The sequence below is a fragment of the Lemur catta genome, chromosome 13, assembly GCF_020740605.2.
Source record: "Lemur catta isolate mLemCat1 chromosome 13, mLemCat1.pri, whole genome shotgun sequence".
NCBI classification, from domain to species: Eukaryota; Metazoa; Chordata; class Mammalia; order Primates; family Lemuridae; genus Lemur; species Lemur catta.
The window spans coordinates 23269889-23280813 of NC_059140.1; the positions used below are offsets into that span (position 1 = coordinate 23269889).

The 10925-nt window shown below is 46.3% G+C and overlaps 1 protein-coding gene across 1 annotated transcript in view; it reads left to right on the forward strand.

Moving 5' to 3' along the window:
- LOC123649063 (solute carrier family 15 member 1-like) overlaps nt 1-9183 on the forward strand; it is a 33435-nt gene extending 24252 nt beyond the window's left edge. Inside the window, exons 19-23 of the mRNA XM_045566988.1 lie at nt 1454-1561; nt 2060-2168; nt 3036-3179; nt 6786-6893; nt 8779-9183. Of these exons, the coding sequence (XP_045422944.1) occupies nt 1454-1561; nt 2060-2168; nt 3036-3179; nt 6786-6893; nt 8779-8970 (661 nt within the window). The 3' untranslated portion in view covers nt 8971-9183. The remainder of the gene's footprint in view (nt 1-1453; nt 1562-2059; nt 2169-3035; nt 3180-6785; nt 6894-8778) is intronic.
- Nucleotides 9184-10925: the final 1742 nt, after the last annotated feature.

Sequence of the window (10925 nt, forward strand, 5' to 3'; positions counted from 1 at the left end):
AAATAACACAGAATATATGATTAGAATCACATCTATTAACTTGCTAATATAAAGGGTAAAGAAATTAGCTTTCATTTTTCACCTCAGCTCCAGTGTGTTTCACGTTGTTAACATTTATCATGTTTATGTTTCTGTGTTTTCCATGTGCTAGATTGAGTCTAAAAAACAGACCAATAAACAGGATTTGCAATATGACCATATAAATATTATTCACAATATAATAAAAGTGTGATCAGGGCCAGGCACAGTGGCTCATGCCTATAATCCTGGCACTCTGGGAGGCCAAGGCAGGAAGATCACTTTTGGTCAGGAGTTCAAGACCAGCCTGAGCTAGAGCAAGACTCAGTCTCTACTAAAAATGGAAAAATTTAGCCAGGCCACCTGTAGTCCCAGCTACTCAGGAAGCTGAGGCAGGAGAATCACTTGAGCCCAGGAGTTTGAGGTTACAGTGAGCTGTGATGATGCCACTGTACTATAGCCAGGGTGACAGAGGGAGACTCTGTCTCAAAAACAAACAAAACAAGAAGTGTGATCAGCCTGAAATGTTACTTTATATCCTTAAAAATGTATCTCTGTTAAAACTCTCTCATTACCTGGTTGGCCACTTCTCCTCCCCAACCCTGGGAGCCCTTCCTGCCTCAGCCTCCTAGAGGTAGGAAATGGGTGAGCTAGTTGGGGGCTGTCTTTTAGGGATTGGGCAACGTCTGGCTTTGGTCCCTCATTACTTGAGCTCTAAAGCTTCTGAAGCAAGGAACACAAGGCATGGCTGCCTTCTCGAAGGGAAGGGTCAGTACCTATGTCAGTCCCTGCTGAATATCCTGAAGTATCATGGAACTAGGTGATATTCACAAAGTCCTTAGGACAATACCTGGCACGTATAAACACTGTGATCAGTACGTTCTTTTAGGTGTGTTTTCATGAGTGAGTGAGCAAGGGCAAAGCTAGCATTGCTGACTTTCTGCCTTTATTCTCTAGAAGTGTTCTGTAAACATCTTGAATTCCTTTTTTTTTTTTTTTTTTAATAAAAAGAGAGCATTGCCCAACTTCAGTTACAGGTACTGTGACCTAGAATAAATTATTCCATAGTTCAGTTACAAAGCAGTTCCCAACATTTTTGGCACCAGGGACTGGTTTCCTGGAGGCCAATTTTTCCATGGATGGGGGGGTGGGTGTATGGGGAGTACGCAGAGCTCAGGAGGTGATGCCATGGATGGGGTACAGCGGTAAGGTTGTAAATACAGATAAAGCTTAGCTATCTCCAGCCACTCACCTCCTGCTGTGTGTCCCCCTCCCTAAGTTTCCTGGAAGACAATTTTTCCATGGATAGGGAGGGGTTGGGGGGACAGAAAGGGGGCGGAGCTCTGTGCCCTTTCCTAACGGGCCGTGGACTGTACCAGGCCGCAGCAGGGTTTGGGGACCTCAGAGTTACAAGACAGATGGTTTCCTGTTTCAGATTTGTGAATACCTTTAATAAGGTCATCAACGTCACCGTGAGTGGGAAGGTTTATGAAGATGTCACCAGTTACAATGCCAGCGAATATCAGTTTTTTCCTTCTGGCATGTAAGTACCTGTACTGAACTCTTTGCTTCAAAGTTCAAAGATTTCAAGTTTTTTTCTTTCAAAAATACATTGAAGCTTTAAGGCCGGGCACGGTGGCTCATGCCTATAATCCTAGCACTCTGGGAGGCCGAGGTGGGTGGATTGCTCGAGGTCAGGAATTTGAGACCAGCCACAGCAAGAGCAAGACCCTGTCTCTACTAAAAAAAAAAAAAAAAAAAAAAAAAAAATAGAAAGAAATTATCTGGCCAACTAAAAATATATATAGCAAAAATTAGCCGGGCATGGTGGCGCATGCCTGTAGTCCCAGCTACTCGGGAGGCTGAGGCAGTAGGATTGCTTGAGCCCAGGAGTTTGAGGTTGCTGTGAGCTAGGCTGACGCCACGGCACTCACTCTAGCCCAGGCAACAGAGTGAGACTCTGTCTCAAAAAAAAAAAAAAAAATACACTGAAGCTTTTAATACCAAGAGTGTTAACCTATATTGTTCTTTCTTTTAATAGGCAAAGCCTCACAATAAACTCAGCAGAGATTCCAACGCAGTGTCCACGTGATTTCACATCTTTCTACCTTGGGTTTGGCAGTGCTTACACCTTTGTGATCAAAAGGAAGGTGAGTGACTCCCTGCAGTGTGTCCCAAGTGCTACTCACAGCACTTAGGACATAGGAATGATTTAACTAGAGTACTATTAGGATCTGTGTCTTAAATGGGCTCAGAATTAATTCACCACTAACTCTTTAACATAGACTTAAGATAACGATTAGAACTAAATTAAACAGACTGACTTCCTCTGGCTAAAAGTTCACATTGACCAGTGTCTGATGCTCCCTTATGCACTATGAACATGGACTTTAGGATCTTATAGTTCAAAGAGATGGCAATGTTCTAAACCAACCTAATCTACTCTCTTATTTAAGAGGAAAATGCTATTGAACATATTCTCAAATCCTACAAAGGCTATCCCACCACAAACATAAAATGCAGTGTTGTGTATTTATGTTGAAAATGTGTACTTACTTGATAAATCACATCACATAAGCCTGGAAAGTCATACTCAACTGGCCTATTTAAAAAAACTTTATTTTGGCCAGGCGTGGTGGCTCATGCCTGTAATCCTAGCACTCTGGGAGGCCGAGGTGGGTGGATCGCTTGAGGTCAGGAGTTCTAGACCAGCCTGAGCAAGAGCAAGACCCTCATCTCTACTAAAAAAATAGAAAGAAATTAGCTGGACAACTAAAAATATATATAGAAAAAATTAGCCAGGCATGATGGCATGTTCCTGTAGTCCCAGCTACTTGGGAGGCTGAGGCAGGAGGATCGCTTAAGCCCAGGAGTTTGAGGTTGCTGTGAGCTAGGCTGATGCCATGGCACTCTAGCCAGGGTGACAGAGTGAGACTCTGTCTCAAAAAAAAAAAAAATTTATTTTAGACGCCATCTTGACTTTAATTTCTTTTCCCTCTTTTGCCTTGTTGGCGTAGGACGATGGCTGCCCCGAGGTAAAGGAGTTTGAAGATATTTCACCCAACACAGTGAACATGGCTCTGCAAATCCCACAGTATTTCCTTATCACCTGTGCCGAGGTGGCCTTCTCCGTCACGGGATTGAAGTCCTCATATGCTCAGGTCTCTTGTTCATCTTTTTTACCACCCCTCTGCCATACCCCTGCCTTCAGAAAATGCTGGTGCGACGTAATTTAAATTGGACATGGCTGTATGTTTATAGTATTAGAAAGTTCTAGAAAGCATTAGGGCATCTTCCCCAAAACAAGGCCCTTGAGATCAGCAAGTCTTGTCTTTACTGAATAAGAACATTACTTGGGGAGCAGGGGAGCGGAAGAGCGAGGGAGGCAGGAGGGAAGACGGTGGGGAGGTCCACGGGAGTAGGTGCAGGGAAGAGGGGATGTGGGGACAAAAGGGAGGAGGTGACTGGGAGGAGAGGTGGCGCTGGAGGTGAGAGGGGGAGGAGGAGGAGGAGAGAGAACTGAGGGAAAGAATTGGTGAGTGAGAGAGATGATAAAGGGCAGGAGGAGGAGGTGAGGGGACAGAAGATTGGAGGAAAGGAGCTGGTGAAGGAATGAGAGAGGTGATAGGGACAGAGGGGAGGCAAGGAGGAGAGAGAGGAAACCAGGGGAGTAAAAGAGCAGGTGGAGGCATGAAGGTAAGAGGAAAAGTGAGATAGGAAGAGAGGGGAGAGAGGAGGTAGGAGGAGGGCGGCCAGGAGAAGAGCAGAGAAGAGGGAAGCAGGAGAGAAGAGGAGAGGGAGGGAAGAGGGAGGAAGCTAGAAGAGGGAAAGCAGAAGGAGATAGAAAAAGAAATGGTGTGGGAAGGCGGTGAAGGGCAGGAAGTGAGGATGGATGGAAAGAACATGTTGGGAGATGGAGAGAGAAGATGAAACAGGAGAGGTAGGGAGTGGAGGGAGAGGGAGGGTGAGAGTAGGCAGAGAAGGGGGAAGGTGTACTCATGGGCACTCTGCACCGCGCGATTTCACCATGCCTGCTGGCAAGACGCACTGATCCCCACAACCCTCCCGTCACCTCAGCGGCGCCGGCTCCTGGCCCTCCAGTTCAGTGAACTGTTCATTGAGTGCCGCGTCTGTCCCTCTGGAGTTTATCCAGTCCCTTAGAAACCTGTGGATCCTCACAGCGCAGCGAGCAGGACAGGGGGCTTTGAGGGTATTTGACCAAAGAAGAAATCAAAATGGCAAGTGTCACCCAGCCTGCAAGTGAGAGTAGAAAGACAGATGTCTGGAACCAGGGCAGTTTCCACTCCATCCCGCAAAAATGATATCACAACAGCCATTAGCAATGTCCCCTGGATCCCTCCGGCCTCCCCCAGGGCAGACATGGTGCTGCTTGGGCTCCTGCAAGGACAGTTGTCTTTCTTGGAAACCTCGGAGACTTCTCAGGCAGGCCTGCCCAAATGCTCGAGTCTGGGCTCATAGCATTTTCTGACGTTTTGTAGAGGCCGCAGAGGGGCAGGCTGTAACCCCAGGGCCTGGTCCAGAGCTAGGTACAATGTTTCATGGCCGTAAATTCCAAAAGTGCCGCTGCTGGTGATGCCACTTTGAAGCTCCTCCCAGGAAGAGGTAGAGTCTCTTTTTCCACTTGGCGAACCCGGACCAGCCCTGTGACTGGTCTTGACCAATAGAACATGGCAATAGTGAGGCTGCACAAGTTGCAGAGCCTAAGCATCGAGAGGCCTGGCCCAGTCCTTCCTTTGCACTCCTGGAATGCTGCATGATACTTAGAAGTAGCCCCACATAAAGGAGGCACATGGAGAGAGAGCCAGTCATCCTGGCTGTCACAGCTGTGCCCAGTCCCCAGCCAACCCTTCAGCTGAATACAGACAGCAGCATGAGTGACTCTGGTGAGACCTGCAGAAGAACTGTCCAGCCAACCCATAGAATAAGGGAAAACAACAAACTGTTACTTTGAGCTACTACATTTTGGTGTAGCTTGTAACAGCAATAGATCACTGAGACACACTTCCATCCTTATGTATTGAATGAATGAAGTGAATGAACGAGGGTGTGAAATTCTCAGAAAAGTCCAGTGCAATCTGCTGAGTAACAAGTTTTGAGTGACCACTCCACAGCAAGGCCAGACCATGTCACTCCCTCGCAGAAAACCTAACAGTGGCCCCCACCATTGCCCTTGGCATTGAGTCTTGGGATTGCACTGTGGCCAATGAGGTATAATAGGGACCTTGCCAATTTCTCTGACCTCATCTCTCTCCTTTCCTCCTTCTCAGAACTCTGGCCACTGTGGATTCCTTCTTGTTCCCAGGGGCTTGGCTGTCTACTTCTGTCCCTCTCAGTCAGTGCTTCTCAGTGAAGGCAGTGGCACCTCCAGTGTCATTTTGAACTATTGGGGCGGGGGGTGGGGGGGGATATTTTTATTGTCATAATAGGAGCAGGAATGCTAGACATCCTGTAAAGAGCTGGACAATCCTGTATAACAAAGAATTCCATGTGTGCCACGTGGCTGGACATTCCTGGAGGTAAAAGAACCTATTGCAAATGATCTGAGCCCAGAACCTAAATCTGCTTTACATATAAACAAAAGTATTTTTTTCACCATTGTAATATCACCCAAATTTCCAGAAATGTACCTATCATTGTAAGGCAAGGGAAAAATGTATTTTGTCTGGAACTTCACCAAATACTGTTCACAGTTTCAAATCTGCGTTGCCATCATTTACCCAGCCATGATATCTGATTCGCCACAGGGCACCCCTGGTCAGTCTGCATCTGTAGCTGTTGAAATCCAAGGGATTCTAATTTTAGGTTCCAGCCTCTGACTCCTTCATTGTGTCTTTTAGTATGTCTTTATTATTGAAATAAAAATTACAAATTATACATTATAAAAAAAAAAGAATATTACTTGGTTCAGCTTTGAGAGTGCACATGTCCACGTGTGTCCGTATTCCCACGTCATACACTAGAGATTGAGAGTCCTGAGGAGGAGAAAGTGTATTAGTGACACTCCAGGGTCCTGAGAGTCAGTAGGGTCTACGTTCTGAACCAGCCACATGGCACCAGCTATGCACAGAAGTGCTCAGTTACAGGCCCATGTCCTCATTATCTTTCAGGTTCCGTAGGGGCCCAAGCCCTGTCCCTACACTGTCTCAAGGCTAATGAGGCCAGGTTTGTTCCACCCACATCAGAGCTTAATGTTTGAACTATTTTGACAAAACTGCAGTCATAGTCATTGTGTCCCACCATGCCTAGTCACTTCCGTTTTTATAGTGAAGATGGTGAATGTGACTTAGACAATCCCGTTCTGTGATGACCTCACAGTTTCATAAACGAGGTGACTGTAATACAGGTGACAAGAGTTTGCAGAGAGATGTTGGTAAGGTGGCAGGAAAGCCACACAGGGGCAAGGTTACAGCCTGGAGAGAAGCCTCCATTGTGGGGAGGAACATGCCATGCTGATGGCTTTGCTTGGAAATTCTTCTTCAGAGACGGAATGAATTTGTCTGTAGATTTGTCCATTTAACTAAAAATCAGCTCGACAAGGATGTGGAGTGAGACGCAGGGGCTCTTGTGTGCTCCTGTGTGTCTGGCTGTCATGTTACCCAAGTGATGAACCTTTGCACATTTAAACCAACCTGACATTTCACATGCACTTGTAGGGTAGACTGCTCAATGAAATGAACCGGTGAGTTGTGTTCTCCTGCTGTGAGGCCGACATCTAGACTGGGATTCTCTTTGCTTTGCTTCCTCAGGCTCCTTCCAACATGAAGACAGTGGTTCAAGCAAGTTGGCTGCTGACGGTGGCTGTTGGCAACATCATTGTGCTCATCGTGGCAGGGGCAGGCCAGTTCAGCAAACAGGTACTTGGTGGCTGGGAGATCGCATGTAGCCCTGTCTTATCTGCCAATACTAATAGTCGTCATGACCCTCCCTAGCTGTTTGCATGGTCTACAGGGCCATTTGGGCTAATGGCTGGATAAAGCTGCCAGGCCAGCCCCATAGGGCTGTCACCAAATAGCCTATGGCAGTGTCTGATGATTCTTCTTGTGTCCACTTGGTGTTATGCAGTTGGTCATTGCCGTACTCTGTTTTGTGCTGCTATAAAGGAATACCCGACACTGGGTAGTTTATAAAGAAAAAAGATTTATTTGGCTCACAGTTCTGCACGCTGTGCAAGGAGTATGGTGCCACCATCTGCTTCTGGGAAAGGACTCAGGACACTTTTATTCATGCAAGAAAGTGAAGGGGGGGCAGGTGTGGCGCATGGCAGGAGAGGGAGCACCAGAGGAGGTGCCAGTGTCTCTTAAACAACCAGCTCTCTGGTGAACTAAGAGCAAGAACTCACTCACTGCCACGGGCAGGGCACCAAGCCATTCATGAGGGATCCAACCCCATGACCCAAACACCTCCCACCAGGCCCCGCCTCCAACACTGGGGATCAAATTGCAACATGAGATTTTGAGGGGCCAGATAGCCAAACTATATCAGGAATTGACGACCAAAATAAACATATTGGGTTAAAGTCCATGCACCCTTGAGGGAACATGGAGTGGGTAACTCAGAATATCTTTTTAATAAAATTTAGTGATCTGATTGTTTTTAGAAAAGCAATATAAGGCCGGGCGTGGAGGCTCATGCCTGTAACCCTAGCACTCTGGGAGGCTGAGGCGGGTGGATTGTTTGAGCTCAGGAGTTCGAGACCAGCCTGAGCAAGAGCAAGATCCTGTCTCTACTAAAAATAGAAAGAAATTAGCTGGACAACTAAAAATATATATAGAAAAAATTAGCAGGACATGGTGGCGCATGCCTGTAGTCCCAGCTACTCAGGAGGCTGAGGCAGTAGGATTGCTTGAGCTCAGGAGTTTGAGGTTGCTGTGAGCTAGGCTGATGCCATGGCACTCTAGCCTGGGGAACAGAGTGAGCAGAGTGAGACTCTGTCTCAAAAAAAAAAAGCAATGTAATGTGTACTTGTGATTTAGTCAGTGGTGATTAGTTATATTTTTTTCAATTAAAAAAAAATGTACATGCACCCTTATGTGATTTACTCCCAAAGGAAACATCTCTCCCAGCTTCCATGAGTGCAGCTTAACAGCCCCAAAGCAGACACATTATCCATAAACTTTCATAAAGTTCCATACCTGAAGGTAAAACCATTCTACAGGTGGTTGTAATTTTTCCAGCTACAATAAAGTGAGGGCTTTTCTGATATTTAAACTCTTTGCTCCGGCACTGCAGCAGATCTGCCTCCTAAGGGAGCTGTCTTATCCCAGCCGTTTCACTACTTCCTGCACCGGGTTCCATCAGGGGACGTGCTAATGCCATGTGCTCATGAGCTCCAGGTGTTTCCAGGGGGTGACACGGGGGTCTTGACTTGACACTGTTCAGCACATTCTTCTATCCCCCAAGGTGCTGCTTGGTGTTCTCTTGGGCCTCATCCTTCCAGGAGCAGCCACGTGGCTGAAGGCTTGGGATTTCTGGAAATTCTCTCTCATCTTCCCAAAGTCTTTTGTTGCTGTGCCCCAGTGCTATTAGGAAAATGTCATTTATGTTGGCATCTATCTATCTTGGGCATTCCAGAAAAACTGGCCATACTGTATCTGTATTAGTCACTTACCAATTTTCCATAATGTAACTTCAAATCACCTTCCATTCGGACATAGCAAGATAAATACACACAATCTATACATTATTATGACCTGTATTATTTTTGTGTTTTTTTTCCTTGCTCCAACTCCAACTCCAAAGTGGGCTGAATACATCCTATTTGCTGCATTGCTTCTGGTTGTCTGTGTAATATTTGCCATCATGGCTCGATTCTACACTTATGTCAACCCAGCAGAGATTGAAGCTCAATTTGATGAAGATGAAAAGAAAAAGAGCCCAGAAAAGAGTAACCTGTATACGACGTCAGGGCCCATGTCAGAGACACAGATGTGAAGGCCAGGAAGCAAGTGGAGCAGGACTGGGCCCAGCACATGCCATGACCTCTGTCCCCAGGTGGCAGGACAGACACCCCATGGATGGCCCCAGGTGGGGAAGACTTCAGAATTGGCAGCCAAACCATGAAAGCTATGAAGCCAGCAATGAATCTAAAACTCTAAAACCCTGCAAGAAGTCTCTTTTTACGCGCGTGCGCGCGCGCACACACACACACACACACACACACACACACACACACTCTCACAACCCTAAGAACATACCCTGCATTTGTCTCCTTTCCTATCACACAAATGAAGTTGTTTTGGACTAACTTAATTTTGCAACAAAGTTCCATATTGTTTTCCTTTTAACACATTTCTGAAAATTCTGCTAAATGAGGCAGGAACCAATGCCAAAAGTCAATTTATAGGTTGTAGAACGGTCTATAATAAGTACCAGCTAGTATTATCTGGTAACTTGAACTTCAGTTTTTTTGTTTTGTTTTGTTATTCCAGTTCCTACCTCTTTTTAAATTATGTATAACTCAAAAGACTGCTTTGGTGAAGGCCAGTAATGATTTTTGAAGTGTCAATGGTATGAAATAAATTTCTGTTCTTAAGAGTAAGTATTCATGTGTCTGTGTAAGAAAACTTTAACATGTTATGGGATTAAAAAGCAGTATATGCTCATTAGAATTTCATAGGAAGTTGATAAAAGTATTAACAAAAGCAATATGCACATATGAAAAATCCCAGGGACATGAAACATCAAGGTTTGTTTCTCCCTGGTCCTGTTTTTCCCCAGGCTGGACAGACAGATGGATACATAGGTAGACAGATAGAAAGACTTCTCTTTTGTGACTAGGATCATGAAGTGCATATTTGTGAACCATCTCACAGCGTTTCTCTCAATCCCCATCACATTTTTCTGGAGTAAAACTTCTCTCAAAACATTATAAACACTTAATGCCTAGGACAAAGATTGGATAGCAAAAATAAAAAACAAAGAGGAAATATTAAAGAAATAAAAAACGATGCCTAATTCATCCTGTAGATATTTATCATGAGGAATAAAAAGTTTAAGTAACTGGCCCAAGGCCATATATCCAGCAACTGGCTGAGCCAGGATTTGAACCCCAGCATGTCTGAGCCAAGAGCACGCCCTGTCTCTTGACCACCAGACTATCCTGTCTCCTCACCTATAACAAAAAGCCAACCTGTGATGGCTAAGGCCATGGGAGGGGGCGGGGGCGAGGCAGAGTGGGAGCTGCAGGGTCTCCGAGAGGCGGCTGTCTGCTGGGGAGCCAGGAGGGACCCCGGGCCTGGCCTCGGTGGACAGGAGGGGCCGCGTGTGGGGAGCAGAGGCTGGAAAACCTGCTCCCAAGGACTACACGGAAAGGAGCGAGTACGTGTGCCGCCTCAGAGCAGTCAGGGCTCCCGTGATGATGCCAGACCTGAGTTCTGAAGGCCCCCATCGCCAGTGGAGTCCCAGCGGGTGACTCCTCCAGCCAGGTCCTGGCGATCTGCTCTGGAGGTCACCAGTGTCTCACCTGGAGAGGCCGCCACCTGGGAGAGAGGAGAGGCAGGTTGGGGTTAGGGTTAGGCAAGTCCCTGGGCCTACACCCAGGACAGCTGAGAAATGGTGGGCTCTTTTACCTATTTATTTTTCTAAATGGAGGTAAAATATACATGTGATAGCATTAACATTTTCCTAAGTGTACAATTTAGTGGCATTAAGAACATTGTTATTGTTGTGCAACCATCACCATCATCCATCTCCAGAATTCTTTACATTTTGCAGATTGGAAACTCTGTACCCATTAAACACAAACTTCCTCTTCCCCCTCATCCCAGAGGCCACCAGGGTGGAAGAAATGAGAAGGCAATTCTCCTTCCACTTGCCTCCATCCTGGCTGGGATGCCCAGGGCTCATGGGCTTTCTAGAATGTGCTGTGTGCCAGGCTCTGTCTCAGG